Below are 19,573 nucleotides of genomic sequence, written 5' to 3'. Positions count from 1 at the left end.
GCAGAGGCTTGCTGAGGGGGTCTGGGAGGAGCAGGGTCCTGGGGTCCTGCCTGTTCGCTTTCCACAGTGGGTCACGTTTAAAGAGGGGGACAAGCCGACCCCTGTCCCCACTACAGATCGGGGCTGTATTCCTTCTCCTGCTGCACCCTGGGGTTGAAGGCAGGCGCGGAAACATCTACCTATGGCCACATAGCACACCCACACCTATACCTATAGGCCGATATACCTATGCATGCACATCTCTTATCCCCAGGGTGTGAAGGCGTTTTGTTCAGCAGAGGGGTTGGCCTGGTGACTTTTTCTTCTTGGGTTTTGGTTTGGTTTGGGTCTGTTAGGCCAAACACAGAGTTACAACCCAAGAAGGGATTCCCTTCAGGTTTCTCCTCCTCTAGGCCTGTTCAGAGAGCCACAGGTTGATCTTACTAATTTTTTCTAGGGTTTAGATTTTTTATACGACATCTGGTTTGGGGAGACATTCCCTAGTTGGCTTAAGGGAGAAGGGAGGGAGGGAGGGGTATCTTTCCCCTGCATCAAACTGAAAATTGAATTTTAAAATAATCGATGCAGAGCCACCCAAACAGGCAGCTCTGATGGCCCCAGAACTACAGCAACCCAGACCTATTTTCAAGGTTTCGAAGGCTAATTGGTATTTAGCTGTATCTGAAGCGGGATGGGAGGGACAGGAGGACCTCTACCAGATGGGTATCTTGCATTCATACGCTTGCTTCGCGAATCAGAGCGGGCACCTTCCCCCCGGCTCTGCCTAATCCTGTCCCTCAGCACCCAAACCGTCTAGCCTTATTCACTGCGATTGTTTTCTGGGGTTTTTGGCGTTTTTTTTTTCCACAACAGCCCCATAAAAGAAAGAGGGGGAAGAAAGTGAGGATTAAGGAAGAGTTAATGGCACTTTTGCAAGGAAATATATAATTATTTTTTAGAAACAGCGGGTTGCTCAGTTATTAGGCGCTTCTCAATGCTATTGCCACCACCACACACGCGGCCACCACCACCATCACAAAAAAAAAAAAAAAAAAAAAAAAAAAAAAAAAAAAAGTTACAGCGCCTTCCTAGGAAATGCAAGGCACGGGCAGATATTCCCAGAGCAGCATTACGTTTGGCAGGACAGGTACAGCGGAGTTGCAAACAGTTTCCCCATCACACGTGTCGTCTCTGCCTTCACCTCCCCTCTTTGGATGAAACGGGGCACTGTGCTAGGATCCGCTGGCAGTTAGGAAGTGAGGTGAGGACGTTTCCAGGAACAGAGCCTTTCTCTTACCTGAACCCTAGCTTCAGACAGTCCCAGCCTCTGGCTTAGTTCCTCCCTCATGAAGGCATCCGGATAGTGAGTCTCATCAAAAAGTCTTTCCAGCTCATTCAGCTGCTCTAGTGTGAAATTGGTTCTGCTTCTCCTTTGTTTGAGCTTGGTCTGTCCATCTTCATCTTCTGACTTCACATCTTCCCTCTTCTCTTTGCACTCGTAGATCCCTGCCGGGAGGGGGAAGGGGAAAACGACACTAAGCCTCCCCTCGCACCTCCTCGAAGTTTCTCTCTGCAGCACGCGGGGGTGCCCCCCTCCCCTCTCTTCGTCCCCAAACTCAGTGCAACCTGTGGGGGCGGGAGGGGGGTCCCCGAGCCGGCCCCGGCAGGCTGGAGGGGCGAGCGGGGCTGGGGGCCGGGCCGAGCGGGCACCGGGTCGGGCTGAGCCCCGCGCTGGGCAGGGGGCACCTCGCCGGCCGGAGGGAGGGAGGGGGGAGCCGAGCTGCCTTGCCTGGCTGATGCCCCATCAGAAAAATCTCTCTATACATATACAATCTTACTTTTTTTCCAGAATGAGGAGGAAGCCGTGCCGCCTGTTGGCACAGGCAGTTTGGGGAAGGGGCTGATAGGAAAACCGCCGCCCCCCGGTACTTCTAGGCGGTGGGAAGAGGAGGGGGAAGGAGGTTTCTCCATTACCGTTTTCTCGCAAAGAGGGTTATGCAAGAAACCCCCCACCGCTGTCACGGGGAAGCCACGGTGAAAATATTTGTCTCGTAAACAAACTTTCCACGGGCCTGAGACCGACACCGTCCATCCCTCCCCTAATCACCCCTCCTTCCCCCAAAATACCTGCCAGCCGGTCGACGCCCCCGGGGCGGCAGGCCTGCACGGGGGAGCCGTCTCAAGGGCCATGGGTGCCCCCCAGCCCCTCCAAAACAGCAGGACAGCAAACCCCCCCCCCCCCCCCCCCCCCCATCCCCCGCCAGCTCTCATGGAGCCCAGCAGGGCTGGGGGGAGCCTGCGGCCGGAGGCAGCCGCTGTGCACACTTGTCCCGGGCAGAGGGGAAGAGGGCTGGGGAGGCAGCGGGGGGAAACGGCTGCCCTGCTTTGTCTTGCGGGGGGCCGGGGGGGGGGGGGGGGGGGAATGATTTCTTTTGCTACGGCAAATTATCTTTCTTTCGGGTTTTGGTTGGTTTTTTGTTGTTGTTTTGGATTCTGGGGTTTTTTTTTCTTTCTTTGCCTTAATGCCCAGCTGTCTAACGCTCCGGCCCCCTTTTAAATCAGACTAACGAAAAGAGGAGAAGTACTGGAGCAGGAGGCACCTCTGGAGGCTGAGCCGGTTCCCCTGGATCCCCTGCCTGCCCGGGACACTGGCCGGGGTGCGTAGCCGGCGGGGGCACCGGAGGGGTCCCGGGACGAGCCTGCTCCGGCGGCCTCCTTTGTCCTGCTTCACCTCTGGGCGGTGTGGGGCTGGGGGGGGAAGCCACATCTGCAGATGATCCCGAATTAAATCCGTTTTCCCTCATCGAATGCAGAATTTTATATATGTATTTGTGTGTATGTGTATATGTATACACACACACAAATGTGAGCATGCACATATATATTAACTTATATACTTTGTGGCATCCCCAAATGCAAATGACTAACTGCAAATCGTAAGTTAATTGAACGTGATAAAACGTCCTGAACTTAAGCATCCGTGCTTAAGTAAGGGGGCACCCAAGCCGAAGCGCTCGTTTTCACTTCCGAAATGAAATCCGTCCCTGACCGTAATCGCTCCTCCGGGCTCCCCGTCTCCGATTCCCGGCTGCATATCGGCTGCATGAAACTTTGGGAAGGGTCTGGCCTCCGGAAGGGGGTGTTCGCTGGTTGGATTTAATGGCGTTTTGCTGGCATTTCTCCTGTAAGGGGAACCCCTATGAAAAGACAAGGGTGCTAACCCAGCAAATGCCTAGGGAAAATTAGGCACGTTCAAAACCCCTGTCTCCTTTCGGAGATCCGAGGCTACAGCACGTCCGTGATAGGTGTAAAATATTAACTAGCTTATCGGTGGAACCGAAATCAAACGCTGGAATCAGATGAAATTAGAGTGAAACCTGGCATGAATTTGAACTGTCACAAGCATCTCAGCTCTTTCCAACTCCTCCCTTTCACCCCCACCGCCAGCCCCTCTCCATAGATTAGATTAGCTAAACATACAAGACAGAATTTCGATACACAGAGAAAAGGGAAAGTAGCAGAGATTTTTTTTTTTCGTTCGTATTATGATTTTTTTTTTTAGATTTTTTTTTCCTGGAGCATGCCCTGCTTTCATTTTTTTAAAACCATCTCCTCCGCAAAGGATTTCTCTGAACGGAACCCTTTCGTTTTACAGTCTCTCGACCAGAGAAGGAAAATCAGCAGCGCTGAGTGGTGCTGGCTTGTGCAGAAACACGGGTACCCGAATATGTGATTATACCCCGTCCTTCTATTTGGGGAGGGGGTGGAAGAGAGGAGGATATTAAATAAGCGTTTGGGCTGTAAATTGAATTGCCTTTCGTCCAATGTTATATTAAACAAGATCAAACGGTAGGAAACAGCTGAAAGACTGGTTGTTGTTCCCCAACCTATTAACCGTTTTTTATTACCCCAAGCTAGCCAGTAGCTCCCCAGGCAGGTCCACCTGTCTAACTTGCCTAGAGACACTTTCTCAACTTTCTAATCCCCCCTCCCTTTTGATTCTCTCCTTCCCCTGCGAGCCTGTGCGGGTTTTTTAGCTAGCTTGGTTTAAAAATTATTTTTAATTTTAATTTCTTTCCGCTAAGGAATGGCGAGGGAATGCCCCTCGGCCGGCGGTGCCTGCACCCCGGGGGGATGCGGTGCTGCCCTGGCCCAGGTGAGGGCAGGCAGGGGACCGAGGGACCAGGCGACAGGGCCGGCCGGTGCCTCTCTCCGCAGGGATGCTCCGTCTACACCCAGGCCCGGGCAGCTCCCTCACAGCCAGGCTCCCCTCAGCCTCCTTCTCCTCCTCCTCGCCGGCCGGAGCCTCTGGCCAGGGCGGGCTGACCGACACAAGGCACCATATCCTGGGAGAGCCCTTTCCACATCCAGCTTTCTCCCAGAAGAAGCAGCAGCATCCTGACGGCCCGGAAGCAGGAAGAACAGGTCTCCTAAGGCATTAAAACTCCCAGGACAAGCTTTCCTCGTACAAAAATACAGATAGACAAAAATGTCTGACGTCCTGAGCTGCCCCCTTCCCCCGGGTGAATGAACGCCTAACGCACCGGATCGATTTCGGATGTGAACGGGGGCTGGCGGGGGGGAGGACCGAAGTTGCGACTTATTTTTCACGGCTACGTTCGCGTTATGCATGCAGGCGCCTGTGTTCCGAGCCCCCGTCCCCGCCGCTGCGGGAGGGAGGCGGCCGGAGGAGGCAGACGGGGTGCGGGAGGCGAGCCCCACCGGGGCCGGGGCCCCGGGACCGCGGTGGCCCCGCTGCGGAGGGCCGGGGGCGGCGGGGGCGGCCGGGGAGGGGGCCGGGGCTGCTGGCGAGGGGCGCGGGGCGCCCAGCCCCGTTCTTACCTTCCGCCGTCCTGCCCGTGCTGAACTCCTTCAGTTTGTCCTTGTCGCTCTCTACGTGGTCTTTGAAAAGATGCACCGGGCAATGGTTGCTGCTCTCGGTCATGTCCTGCAGGTTAGAGTCAGAGTTTCCAAGCTCCCTAGAGCGAGCCAACCCACTCTCCAAAACTTCCCTGTACGTGATCGTCTCCTTCTTGTTGCTGCTGCCACTGCCGCTGCTGCTGTCTTTGCTTTTCTGGTCAAAAGATTTGGATACAAAAGCCGTAAGTTCTTCCATGGCTGCCCGGTGATCTTATCCACAGAGATCCACTTGTTTTCAGTCGGAGATGTGGCCGTCCTCCGCACGCTGTTTTTGCACGTAGAAGATGGGCTGTATAGGGTTAGATCACTCCTGCTGTTATTTATGCCTTTCAATTTGAGATCACACTATTTATACATGGCTACCTCAGCCCAACCCCCAGCTCTCCCTGTCTCCAGCAATTACTGACTGCTCCATAGTCGCAGGCGGACTCCTAGCAGCTATCTCCCCCACCTCAGTCCAGCAATTGGCTTTCTTTTCATTTCATCACTCTTTGGCATCTTTGCACCTTGATTTAGGGAGGCAAAGAGGCAAAAGCGAAAAAGAGGGGGAGAGAGAGAGGAAGAGAGAGGAATAAAGGGGGGGGGGGGGGGGAGAGGAAAACATGAAAATAGGTATCTGCATTCTGTAAATGGGTTGCAGAAATGAAAGTCGAGGAAGACTTAATTGATTGTAAGGACATCCTGTGCGTGGCAACACTGTGAGTAAAAACGGACCCACAGCTAATCAAATAACTGTGCTCCTGCAATTAAATGTATCGCTGTCAAGAGGAAAAGAAAATGAGTGTTCAATAAAAAAGGTAATGAATAAAAAAGCCGGAGACATGCGTTTGTTGTAATCATTGGAAATTCTACCTGATTTTCTATTTAGCTAATTTCGCTTAATTAAATGGTCAAAATAACCGGCGAACCGAGAATGCTGTGTTAAGTGTTGCCTGTTCTGTGGGTGGGTGGATGCGCGGAGGGGGACGTGTGCTGCAGTTAAACAAGTTGCGAGGTGTCTCGGATCCGTGTCGGTGTGTTCGGGGGCTTTGGAGGGGGTTGCTTGGCCGGGGGTGTGTGTGTGCATTCATAGGTAGGGGGGCTCTCCAGATGCGTGTAAACATCGCAGGATCTGTTTTCTTATTTACTGTTATTATGTCGTCTGAAGGTACTGTTGAGGAAAATTGAAATCTAAAATGTTTCTTTGGATGCAGCGCTATCCTGCTGCGTGCGGCAAAGGGATAATTTGTTAACAGGAGAGTTTGTACACGACAAATAGAGCATTAAATGGTCTTTTTTTTTTTTTTTTTTTTTTTTTTTTATCCCAACGAAACACACCCTGCCGGATTTAAAATAGGACTGACAATAATTTCCCCACCTTGTTCTTGGTAGACTGCTGTTATTTTTGTTGCACTCCTGGAGTAATTATTATTATTCTATGCGCTTGAATAGCTGCCTGAAATTCATCTCCAGATAACAGCGCCGGCATTTCTAGCGCCTCTGCGCACCGTTTGATCCTCAGGCGGAGCCGTCTTTGCAGCTATTTATTTCTATTTCTATTTCCTCTCCTCGGGCTTTAATGCGAAGGGTTGTTTGGTATTTGGAGGAATTTTGTCTTCTGGTCGTTTGGCTTTTTACGTCCTTCTCGTTCCCTCGACTCGAGTTTGAGATAATCAGAGCCCATCATCACGCCACCCTCTGCTCTGAATCGCAACCAAAGGAGGCTCCTTGCTGGAGCAAGGGGCCATTGTTTCTTTTCCGGGGGAGCGTGGGACTGCTCTGAAAATTAGCAGAACGTTAAAACGCTAAAAAATACGTTTAATTAATCCAAAGGTGCCCCCAGCACCAGAGTTAACACCTCCGCAGGAGGAGGGGAAAAAATAATAATCGAGGAAGCAATTAATAAAGGGCTCTAAAAAAAAATCAATCTCCCCCTGTGCGAATTTAAAATGATTATCTAGGGGACAAGGATTGATTATTTGATCTCGGCACTGCGGATATCCCTGACATTTATTATATTGTTGTGCCTCGGTAGCATCCTTCCTCCAGAGTTCATTTAACAAGTGAGGGAGCCGAGGAAGCCTTACAACTTAACAAACAGGTCTTGTCATCGCAAACGCCAATCAAATCCGAGGCTCTAATGTATATCACACAGCACCACATAAATAATAAAGGCAAACGATAGACGTGGAAGTAACGTATGGCTAAGGAAAGATCCCGGCACGACACGCTGCTTGTGCCTCTCTCACGCAGCCTACGTGTATAAGGGCTGGCGGTGGGCTGCGGCACACGCCGGTGGCACGGTGCGTGGGTGTCGCGGGCACACGCACACGCGGGGACACGGGCGCCCGCGGGGCAGAGGCTCCGCGGGGCCGCGCTGGGGCTGAGCCGCCGCCGGGGAAACTTTGCCCAGCACTGGGCTCGATCGGCACCTCCCGTGCTCTGCCTCCCTCGCAGCGAACGAGGATAAATATTTACTAACTCCGCTTCCCTGGTCCCCGTGCGGCACGGTGCGCTTCGGCTTCCCCGAGCTGCCGGAGTTTGCACCCCCTCCTCCGGATGCCCCCCTTCCCCCTCCTCGCCCACGTCCCGCTCCCCACCCCGCGGCTGCCCCCTGCGCCCAGCCCCACGCCTGCAGCCCACGAGAGTGCTGGGCCGCGCTTCTCCCCGAGGCCTCCCGGGCCCCTCCTGACACCGCCGGGGCTCCTGCCCCTGAGGACGGGGGCAGATCCAAGCCCCTAAATCAGACTGAAAATAGCCCTGTTGCCTCCCACACACATCCCCACCCCTCCATCCCTCCTCGCTCCCCGGCAGCGCGGGGGCGCCCGGTGGGAAAGCCGGCTGCCCCCGGCTCCCGAAGCCCGCTGGGCGCGCAAATCCCGCCGCAATCCGCCGCCCCCCGCCACTCGCCGCCCCCGACGACAGCGGGGAGGCGGCCCGGGGGGGAGCCCTGCAGACGGGGTGAACTTGCCTCAGAATCGCTCCGAAAGCGAAAAGCGAAACAAAGCACCGGAAAGGGAAAGGGAAAAAAAGGGGGAAATAATTAAAAAAAAAAAAAAAAAGCGGCGCAAGTCGCAACCCTCCTCGGGGATCCGGCCGCCGCCCCACGCCGCGGACCCCCGCGGGGGCAGGCGGCGGGGGGCGCGGAGGCGCAGGCAGCCCCGCGGGCGCGCACGGCCACACTGCGCGCTCCGCGCAGCTTTGCGAGGGGGGACGGGCCCGTCCCGTCTCGGCGGGGAGCGGGGGCAGGCGGGGAGTGGCCCCGGGCGGCCCCCGCGGCCTGACGGGCACCTAGGGCGAGGTGGTGCGGGTGTGGGCAAAAGCGGGGGGCACTTTCGACCCCGCTACAAACTTTGGCTGCGGGTGCAGGGGGAATTACGCCTATTGCTGCTCCTGATACCGGGCTGGGGAGGAGGGACGGAGGGACGGAGGGAGGGAAGGAGGGAGGGAGGAAGGGAGTGGGGGGGGAGAGAGGGAGGGAGGGAAGTTGCTGCCGTCCAAACCCCATTCCCTCGCAGGCACGGAGCTCCTGGGACCCTGTGGCAAAACTAAGAAGTCACCGGCGCCCCTCAGAGCTGCCCCTGCCCCCCACTCAGCCCGGCACCCCGGGTACTCCTTTGCCGCCGCACAAGCCACCCTGTTCCCCCCGACCACCACTGCCCGCCTTGCGGGACCGGTCACCCGGGGCATGCTGAGGGCTGCCCTGGCAGCACGGCCTGAGGGTCACCTGCGGGGCACTGTGCCACTAAGTCCTCGTGTCTCGTTCCCTCGCCGGGGGCACCGGACAGGAGCAAACTTGACAAAAGGGGGGGGGGGTGGAGGGGTTGTCCCGCTCATTCCCGCCCCCCCCGCCCTTCCCTTCCCCGCCGCTCACTTGCCCCACCGCCGGCCCTACGGGGCTGAGTCCCCTCCGCAGACTCGAGCCGGCCACTGGGCCGCCCCCTCCCCGGGGCCCCGAAGGAACGCGCAGGGGCTGCCGGCGGGGGCGTCGGTGTCCGGCCCCGGGGCCCGGAGCCCGGCGGCGCCGGCCGGGAGCGAGCGGGGCAGGAGCGCGAGGGGAATGTGGCCCTGCCAGGGAGCGGGCCGGAGCTGGCACGGCAGAAGAGCGTGTATCTCGCGTGGTATCAATACGTGTGCTATTTTTCATTCCTCTTTCAAAGGGCCCTCTTGACCATTGCGGGTTTTCTCCGAGTTAAATGGGAGTAATAATTATGAATGAGTTTAAGCGTTGCATTAGCTTTAAGCATTTCCAAGGCAAAGTATTGGATTTCGTATTTATAAAAGGAATTTACATTTCTACATTTACTCTTGGTTGGTATGACGTAGGGCAACCGACCCCCCCCTCCTCCCCCGCCCCGCCTCAGCTTATTTTGGGCGAAATGGGGCAAATAAGTAAACAGAAAAATAATCGTTTAATCCATGCTTTAACAAGCGCTGCCCCAAAGAGCAAGATTTTGCGGAGTAGATAACGGAGTCCCCTCTCTCCATCTCCCTCCCTCCCTCTCTCCCTCCCTCCCTCTCTCTCGTGATTAATTCAGAGACTGTAATCATGGACATTGTACATCAAACCTTTCTGCTCACGCTACAGACTCCTGCAGATTTTTATTGGTTTACATGAAAGCGAGTAAACATATTTCAGAGGATGCCTTTTCAATCTGGCTCCATTTCCACAGCACATAATTCCAAGGACAATTTGTTTTAATAATAAGAATGGATGCAGTGTTAATGGTTTTCAATTTGTGTTAAAAAAAAAACATTAAATATTTATAAGTATCGATCGAGGGTTTCAGGATTTTACAGACGTCTTAACACATTTCATAGATGTTTTTTTTTTTTTAATTTAGAAACCTGCGTCGTATTCTCTTTTATGCTGTTTATTGATTTAAGCAACATCCGTGTCTCAAGTGAGAGACTAATAGATTTTCATTAAAATAGGCTCTCTTAATCCTGATTGTGAATGGATATGATTGATCCATCCAGCACACTACACATCTATAATATTAATAAAGGACATTATCATGGTAGGACTTGCTTTTCCGTCATCAGGGCACTTTTTTTTTTTTTTTTTTTTTTTCCCTTCCTTGCATCCTTAAATATTTATTTGGGAGCTGCGAAATGGCCCACAGGAGGGAAACACATTGGGAAGAATACTTTTTTTGTATTAGATTTCTTTTTTTTTTTTTTTTGGTAGCTTCAGTGGAAAGATATATTTTTTTAAAAAATCTACAAGCCGCTGTGGCAACATATGGTGAAAATTAAACTGTTTCCCCGCAAATCTAATCTTAAAACATTTACGTTGAGTTTTATTTTTAGAAAAAAAAATTGAAGGAGAAGAAAACAATCTTGTATGAGAAGTAAAATAAAGAACATTTGAAAGGCTATAGTTTAAACTAACAATAGCCTACTTCCCCGGCGGAGGCTACTGGACTGGCATCGTACCTGATGAATATGTTACGAAGCGGTCGGGACAGGAGCCGCTACAGTAATTAATGGAGTGTGACAGAAATGCTAAGGGCTTAATTGTCTTTATTCCGACTTCTAGCAACGTAACCAAAGGGATACATTAATTCAATATAAAAACACACAAATACTCTCCTCTCTCCTACACGGAGGCACGTGCAAACACACACGGTCACACACACGCACAACGTCTCCTCTCTATCACAATTATTAAAAAAAAATAATAATCTGTATCTTTCCAACAACGTTAATTACTCATATATTCATTGCAGGGAGCCTAGACGCCTTCAAATCCTCACCTACTTTTACTTCTGTAAAATTAAACATTCACGTGGTGAACTGCAATAAGCAATTGCCTTTGTGTGCAATTAATTACAATTTAGTGGGCGAGCACAACGGGCGAGTAGCCCGCTTGATTTCAGTCGCCCTGGATAACTCGAGCAGAATTGGAAAAGTCTATCGGAGGGTGTGTGGGGGGGAAAGGCAGAAAAAGAGGGGAAAAAATTTCCGAGCTGTAAAGTTTATACTCGTTCTAGCAACACAAAATACACACAGAGAGAATTGTTTGCCTCCTCCAGTAATGTGCGAGGGACGCTGCAATTTTGAACTCTGTAATAATGATTAATAAGTCAAAAGGGCATATTTTTCTTTTATGGTATGCAGCGCTCAAGGGAATATTCTGTGTATGTCTTTAAAACGAAGTAGGAATATTTACACACATGCACAGAGTTAGCAACAGCACCAAAGAAAGAAAAAAAACCACGAATATTTCAGTGAACTATTACATTTTTTCAATTATTTCCCAATGAGTATTTCAATGAACTGTTACATTTTCCCAATTCACAAGGAAGATTTATGGGATTATTAAGATTTCTAGTGGAAATATTATACAGTGGAAGTTTATCGTCTCTCAGGGATTGTACACCATTTGATATCAATTTCCAGATGTTATGATCTTTTTCAGAAAATAATTGAGTATATTAACTTCTTTCCTACAGAAGACTGTTTAGGGCTTTATTTATTTATTTAGTTATTCTGTTAAGGGCGCAACTATCTGTCTCCGCACCCCCCACCCCCCCACCCCCCCATCCCCCCACCCCCTCTTGCCCTGAGCGGAATGAAATTGTTGAAACGTTAGAGTAAACTTAAATCAGATGATAGTTTAACGCTGCAGGAAAGGCACGATTCCTTTGCCAGTTTATTACCCGCAGAAGCCCGTGGATTTACCCATATTTTTTGAGGAGACCCGGGTACAGCCCGAGGACACCCGCCCGCCTGCCTCGCTGCCCACAGCCCCGGGCAGGGGGAGGCGAGGTGGCTCTGCCCGGGGGCCGGAACGCCGCGGTGTCGCGGAGGTGTGCCCGGGGGGGGAGGGGGAGCAGCGGGACCCCCGCCGTGACCGCCCGGCTCCAGCAAGTCGGAAACGCCACGCGTGTTTGCAGAAGGTCCGTTCGAGGTGGTGGTCGCCTCGTCCGGCGGTAGGTCCCCAAGTCCCCGCAGAGCTGGGCGCGCACACCCGCGCACACGCACGCACGCACACACGCAGGCGGACCCGTGCACAGACGCACACTCACGGGCAAGCCCGTGACGCCCCGCTCCGCGGTCCCTAGCGGGGCTCAGCGGCAGCGAGGGGATGCCCCCACCTCCCCCCGTCCCTCCGCCCCCCCGGCGCGGCCCGGGGCTCCGCCGGCTCCCGTCGCCCCCGTGTCAGACGGGGCGGGACGTTGCTCTGCCCGGGGCTGCCTGCGCAGCCGGCCCGACCCGGCCCGGCCCGTCGGGGAGCGGGGCAGGGGGCAGCGGGTGTTAATGGCAGATCGGCGGCGGTGCCGGCAGAGCCGCAGGGCGGACGCCCCCCTCGTCCTCGCTCCCCACGCGTGCAGGCTGCGGGCGGGCGAGCCGTGCCGGCCTCTGCTGCTGCTGAGCCCTGCCCCGACCTCCCGGGGAGGGGGATATCGGGGGGTACCGCCGCGCCGTCTCCACCGAAGAAGGGTCGGGTCGGGTCCCCCCCGGTCCCCGCTGAGATGGTCCCGGCCCCGGCTGCCTGCCCCCGCAGCCGCGGCCCTCGATGGTCAGAGACACCCCCCCCGCCCCCGCTGCCCACGCCCGGCCGCCGTCAGAAGGGATGCGGCCGGCCGGAGCGAGATTTCACCCTGTAAAGGTATTAAAGGCTGCGGCGGGCTTCAGTGCCCCTGCACGGCGAGGTGGGGAGCAAGGGGGCTAACATTTCACAGGTTACCTCGCCTCGCATTTATCGGGGTAGTTAAAGGGGAAAAAAGAGGTGGGGGAGAAGGAGAGAGAAAGAAAATCAACTTTAAGAGACTCTGGATTTAAATAACAGCCTTTGATATTTTGACAGTAAAATGGAAAACACTTAACAGGAGTAAAGTTTTGATGTCTGAGGCTGGCAGCGCCCCCTAAAATTATATTGTCTTGCCTGCTGCTTCAAATTGGACCCAGGACCTTATAATGTCTCTCCAGGTCTTTATCTGCAGCCTTTCTGATTGCAAAACCATAATTGTATCGTTTTACACCAGTCAACTCAGCAAGTGCCAGTGGAATAAAATCCACAAAGTGCACACACATACCAGCTCTCCAGCTAAAGCAGTCTGTTCTTTGCAAGTTGTAAAGGCCTGCAAATTAAATACCAATTACTGGAAGCAATAAAATGTTTTTTATTGCACAAAATCTACTTAAAACAGAAAAGAATAGTTGTTTTATTTTCAGGAGCGGGTGGGGGGGGCGCAGCTCATGAAGACATATATTGGCAGAGAAAGATTATATACAGCGCCTGCACGGGGCCACAATGGAGACATTCTACGGCCGGCAGCAGGCAGGGCTTCCCCCCGTGTTATACAGAGGGGGGTTATGCAGAGGTGCTTATGATGGGGATTATTGTAGGTGAGACTTGGGGAGGTGGGAAGCCCGGGAACAGTAGCTCTAGGTAGAAGCGAGTGAGTCGTGCAACCAAGTTATATGACAGCAGTCTGATGTGCTTTTAAGCCCCTTGCCAAATGAGGCTCTAAGGGGTTGGTGGTGAGAATAACATGGAGCGAGAGGGGGGTCTGCAAGCAGCCTGCCCTCTCCTCCTTCCCCTGCCCTCTCTTCCTTCCCCTCTCTGGGGAAGAAGGAGTTACCGACTTTCTACCTTGTGAGCATCAGAGTGAAAAGTCTCCTAATCCCATCCTGTACTCTCTGGCCCCCTCAGTGGGGTAGCCCCCTGGAAGGCAGCATGGGGGGTGCAGCCAGCAGTGTTCCCTGGAGTTCCAGCCCCGCAGCAAGGCTGCCGCCCCCCCCCCCCCCCCCAACCATCCTCAACTTTCTACATAGCGAAACAACATCAGCAAACCCGCTGGTGGGAGGGATGTTTACCAAGATGATACACCCTCAGCTTTGCCTCTGCTTGGCTGCCCTTCACCGCAAGGCAGCCCTGTGTCTAGCACAAAAAAAGAGTAGAATTAGCCAGAAAGCCATGCTCTGGCAGAGGAAAACTGGTGGGTTAAGTGATATGACAAACTTCATTTAATACACTCAGCCCTTGAACTGCGCATCGAAACCTCTCTCAGATACATGCATCCCACTCCTAATTTCCCTAGTGTTTCATTACTCCCAGAACATCCTGTGCTTGTGGTTTTCCCTTAGATTGTGCCTGTGCTTCACCCTTGGCTTCACTTAACACTGGGAACTGCCTTTGGATTGGCCAGGACACAGCCCTGGGGAGCACCTACCACGCACGCACGGTGGATCACGACATTTATGCTGACGGGAGCTTGCGTTGTGCCTCTGCAAATAGGATTTGAAGGAATGGGGTTTATTTTTTCCAATGGCAGAGGCAATTTGAGGATTGCAAGCTTGTTTCTTAACATGACCCCATTCTAAGTGAACTAAATTCTCCGACTCACCAGAGTATTATACAGAGACAGGATGAGGCAACAAAGAGATCTTCCAAGCTAATTACCCGCAAGCGTGCAGGCTTTCTGTAGATGAATTGGATTTAGAAATACTTGAAGGCTGGACTTGACTAGACTTAGAAACAGAGGGAAAACTGAAACTCTGCCATGTGTTTTACTACCATTTCAAAGGTTCCCTGTGCTTGCCATGTGAAATCTCCAACTTTTGAAATGACCAATTTAAACTGCCCTGTTGCTGCTTGTGCTGCAAAGAGAGCAACGGCTCAGGTGGGGGCTTGCGGCTGCAGGTTACACACAGCCTTTGCCTGGCCTACAGGAGCTGTTACCTCTAGAGACTGTGTGATGCAGAGGGCCCTGGGACTGTGCTGGCCTCCAAGGACCCCCAGAAGCGATGGTCCCAGGATGGGACCATGACCTGGGGAGTCGTGGAGCCACCCTCCAGCACCAGTGAGGCTGCTGCACCAGTTGGCAGGGTGATGCTGGTGGGGCTGCTGGCACCAGAAGCGGAAAAGTGGAATATTTTCCTTCCTCTCCCCAGACTGGTGGGGCTTTGGGGCATATGTTCCTAGCTGATAGTCTTTTTTTTTTCTCAGTTGCACTTTCCCCCCACCTCTGCAGCAAGAAGTGCCCTGCCAGTGGTTTGCCCAGGGTTCGCTCACAAGGGCTCAGCTGCCCAGCAGTAAGGATGTGGCCTTCAGAAATAGTTGGGTCTCCTGGTATCAGCCCCAAGAAAATGGAGACCCAGGGCTGACATCTGCAGGTCCCTCTGCTGCACGAGTCCTCATTTAATGCTGAGTGAGGAAAAGCTGTGGGAAGGAAAAGGTTTAATGGCATATTAATGCTGCTCCTTTTGGGGCAAGGAGCTGGAGTCACTGTCGGAGAAAAGAGTGTTTGTTCATTTATTTTTCCTTAAAGATGGGGATTCTGTCCTTGACGTTGCTAAATAAGCAGGACTCAGGCTGCTGCGCACCCAAGTCACGCCACGTGCTCCCATTTACACCCCTTGCTGCGCATCCACATGCACAAATATTCACCCATTGACGAGACTGTGGAGGTTTCTGGTTTTGTTTAAAAATTGGCCGCCTGCAGCCTCCCTTTAGTTCCTCTGGGTACGCATGAGCAGCTGTGGAGAGCTGCAAGGCTAGCCAACAGACCTTGTAGCCCCCACAGATGTCAATTAGCTTCTCTCGGGCTTCCTTTGGATACACTGGGGTCTTGAGACCTCCATGTGCTGACTTATTTGTAAAGCATGAGTTATTCACTAACTCCGTGTTATTAATTAGAAGATTATCAGCTCTCGGTGGTTCGCCTGCCTGCTGCAGGGAGGTACCAAGGAAACCCTCATATGGACCACGCTGAAGGAGAGTGTCAATTGATTACTATGGTGGGACATTCCTGCTTTCTGCATTAAAGAGCAACTGGAAGGATATGAAAGGCTTTGGAGACCCTGAGTGCCTTTCCAGGCTTGGGTAACCCAGAAAGCAGCTTGCCGCAGCTGCACCACCCCGGGTTGGTGAGGGCTGGCTGGCTGCTTGTGGAGGCAAGCCCAGGGATGGGGGCCAAAGGTCTGGGGAAAACATGCAAAAAGCCTGTGTTGGGCTGTAGGGGGAAAAAAACCACCTGCATAAACCCTTCTGGCAACAAGAAAAGACAAGGAGTTGGGTGCTAAAAGTACAAGGAGGAAGGGAACAGTTAAGTACATCGCCTCTAGACACCGTGGCTTTTTAAAGTAGTTAAACTGACTGCAGTCCTCTGGGAATCCATTTTAGAGGAGGCAAAATTGAGTGCATCTTTAATTTGCCTAATTTTCTTCATCCTATATATTTTTGGATCCTCCCTGCACTAATGAATCCTTGCTGCATTCACGGGGAGTGAAACTTGTTAGTATTAGCAGAGGTCATCACAGCCTTTCTCCGAGCCATCACTGTCCTTCCCATGACTCAATCGAGTATTTGGGAGGGCTGCGCCAACGAAAGAGAAGGGTCAGCTCAACCTGCCTGAAGTTTAACTGCTTGCCTTTGAAAGAAGGCACGCTTTGATCTAAAGTGTGGCATCAAGCACAGTATACAGTTATACGTGTATCAGCTTTTGTACAGAAAAAAAGAAATCAGGAGTCCAGCTCTGCAGTTAACATTAAATTCTTGGTGCAGATAAAAACCACCAGTGAAAACCAGAAGGAGAAGAGTCAGGGTACAAAAGAAGGTTTGGTGATAGGGCTGCTGAAGGCCTGGAATATCTGCAGTTTGTGATCTGTGGCTTTGATAGAATTTCCCATGTGCTGTTGAGTAAGTCACTTTTTAATCTTTCTCTGCCTCAGTTTCTCACCTGCAAGATGGGAATTAAACAGAACATTTTGTCTCCTCTTGATTTGTCTGTTTTATGTACACAGACTATAAAGTTTAGGGCATTGCTTCTGTTTTTGTTGTGTCTACTGCTTGACAGTTTCCTGCTCCTTGGGACCCTTAGGCATTTTCCGTAACACAGATAATAAGTTTAACAGGTTCTCTCTTTTTTTTTTGCCTTTGGCTACAGAGCTCATCACATCTTATTCTCATGAGCCAAATGCAGGAAAGTATCTTCTCAGCATCTCCATGGGGTCTCTGCCTCTCACTGAACAAGGCCTTAGCAGATTAACAGGAAATAATGATTAATAATCACTGCTGTCCACCAGACTGACCCATCACATCTGTTCTGCTTGCCAGATGAGTCCGGACCACCAGTGACCCCAAAATAACTGCTCTTTTTAAGACTGAAACACTGAACAGCAAAGGGGTTCCTACAATTTTTAAAGGGATGATTCATGGAAAGAGGGGACCTGTGCAAGATGTAGAACTCATGCTTGCATGATGAAGATGCACAAATCCTTTAGCAAGGTGGTTGGAAGAGAAGAGCCCTTTTAAAAGTGGCCAGTCATTTGTGTGTCTCCTGCTCTAATTGTCTCAAATGTGTCCAGATTTAAATTCATGGTGTGTGTTGTCAGTTCCTGTTGTCTTCAATCCTAATAAGTTGTTAAGTACCCTGCTCTTCAAAAAGTCATGTCCCACATATCTCATAAATCACCAAAAGGTGAGGCACCTCAAATTAGCGAGTGCATTCGAGAGGGTAGGTTTAAGTAATTACAAATTGGTGGGGTTGGTTTTTTTTTATGGTTTTTTTTTTTTTTTTCCATTACAGCAAAAGAGGAATATGATCAGATTAAATCTGGCAGACCTAGCTGGAACAATTTGAGAAGTTACCATCACCAGCTGTTTATTGCTGTTCCTTTGCCAGAGGTTACCTCCTTCTCCCACCCGCAGAAAGAGCAGAGTGGCCACTGAAACGCACAGGCCTGCGCCTTAGCTCAGACTTGCTTTCACTTTGCCTACGTAGCATGGCACGCAGGGAGTAAGTATCGAGGACTACTATAGTCATAGTTTGGGCAGTCAATTGCATACATAAAAGTTTGAGATTGACTAATTCCTACTTTTTATGAATACACAAATAAAATGCATTGGAGTGTTCTGAATAATTTTCCTTATTTAAATTTTGATGTAATAGCTCATGTGATTGTTTTTCCAGAAGCACACAGATGCAATTAATTTTAAAAATAACTACTAACAACCACTAAACATGGTTGTATTTTTTGTCCCTTACTTTCTAAGATTTTTTAAACTAGTTTTTTTTCTTCTTGTTTTGTTTTCCCATGGCAAATACTTGGGCTCTGCAGACACAGAATCCAGGCTGCTTGAGGGAGGAGATATAAAAATGATACTGTCCTTCAGAGAATTATAATGTGAATGAGAGAGAAGAAAACTCCCTTTGTGATTTATTTGTGCATTAACAGGCAACCTTCCTATGCCTCAAGATCCTTCATGTTCAGATACATCATCCTTATATAATAGATAGATTGGATGACATGTCAAATGAAAATTGTGCACACTTCAAATTTCTATTACTTCTAATGTGATTTTAAAATAAAACAGGCCCATTGGGAGAAAAATCATATGAGTATATTTACTAATCCTAAATTGTAGTTTAAGAAAGATTTTTGGCAGGGGTGGTTGTACAGGCATTTCTTGACATTGCTTTGGTTTTGTTTTGTGTGTGTTTGTTTTTTTTTTTTTTAGACAGTCGATCAGTAACAAGGCTCAATAGTAACCAGTTTTTTCTGTCTCCGAGTAAGATGTGTGATGCAAACCAGGTGACTTCATGTGGTTCTCCTGCTTGCCAAGTTGAACAGAAGATGTCAGAGTTAGGTCTGCTACTGGAAGCTGTTTTCAACATAAAGAATGGAAAGTAATGACTTTCCAAAATGATTTAAAAACTCAGAAATTTCTTTGCCAAGCAAAACTATTTATAGAATATTAGTAATGCTTTCTCAGTTTGTTAAAATTGCACTTTTACAAATAGTAAGTGATGTAGACTCCTTAATCTACATCTACCATTAGTATTAAACAAAGTGTATTGTACAGGGGAAAAAAGTCAACATTCACTAGGAATTACATGACATATACAGCTGTAAATGTGTATGGGTCAGTTGCAGAGCCGACCCAATTTAGAGCTGGACTGGGTGACCTACTCTACCTGAATTATCTTATGATCCTAAAAATCACAGCTCACAATAAACTATTCTTCTGATGCACATGCAGGCCATAAACCCTTGACGTAAAGTTTGAAAGCCTCCAGTGTCACCACTGCCCCCAACCCAGAGTAGCAGAGAACACTCCATCCCTCAGTGAGATGCTCATGGTGGAACTGCCTGACATTTTTCAGTGGAAAATGAATTTAGGTGCATCACCACACTTGAAAGACCTAGTAATTGCCTGCCTTCTTCACTAGACGTTTTCAAAGACCTGACCTTGGGAACTAGTTTTCAGGTGGGATCACATGCTGGTCTCCCCATTTACATTTAGCCAAGCTCTGAGCCTGAATGAACATGCATGTTGCTGACTGTACCACCACATTACATTTTTCATTTATGAGGCTGGTCTCACTGCCTCACTGCCCCACCCAGGGTTAGGAGCAGGTCCCTCAAAGGGTCTATTGAAAGCATCTAATTTAGGGTCTTTTTCTGAATCTCCCCCTAACAGAGAATACCTTCATGCAGAAAGCCTATAGCTACCAGCCTCCTAACATCAATACTTAAATTAGGTATCTCCTATAGCCCATATAAACAGATCCTCTCCACCCCTGTCCAGTCATAATCCCTCCCCTCTTCTCCTCCCTGCTCCCAAAGAACTGGATGCTGCAGCCAGCCCATACCAGTTGCAGCTGTGTGTCCACAGCAGCCTTTTGACTCAGACCAGGAGCGTGCTCATCACATCAATCTGATGACTACTGGGCACCAC

General features: G+C 50.7%; 1 protein-coding gene across 4 annotated transcripts in view; it reads right to left on the bottom strand.

Annotated features, from left to right (window-relative positions):
* SHOX (SHOX homeobox) overlaps nt 1–19,145 on the bottom strand; it is a 41,392-nt gene extending 22,247 nt beyond the window's left edge. For all 4 annotated transcript variants that reach the window (XM_080375301.1, XM_080375302.1, XM_080375299.1 and 1 more), the window contains exons 1-2: nt 4,822–19,145; nt 1,277–1,485 (exon numbers count right to left, since the gene is read on the bottom strand). In XM_080375301.1, coding sequence (XP_080231427.1) covers nt 1,277–1,485; nt 4,822–5,095 — 483 coding nt within the window. In that variant the 5' untranslated portion in view covers nt 5,096–19,145. The remainder of the gene's footprint in view (nt 1–1,276; nt 1,486–4,821) is intronic.
* Nucleotides 19,146–19,573: the final 428 nt, after the last annotated feature.

The sequence above is a fragment of the Falco punctatus genome (genome assembly GCF_963210335.1).
Source record: "Falco punctatus genome assembly, chromosome: 2".
NCBI lineage: Eukaryota > Metazoa > Chordata > Aves > Falconiformes > Falconidae > Falco > Falco punctatus.
The sequence above is the reverse complement of the archived record's forward strand: the minus strand, read 5'-3'. Positions and strand labels throughout refer to the sequence as shown.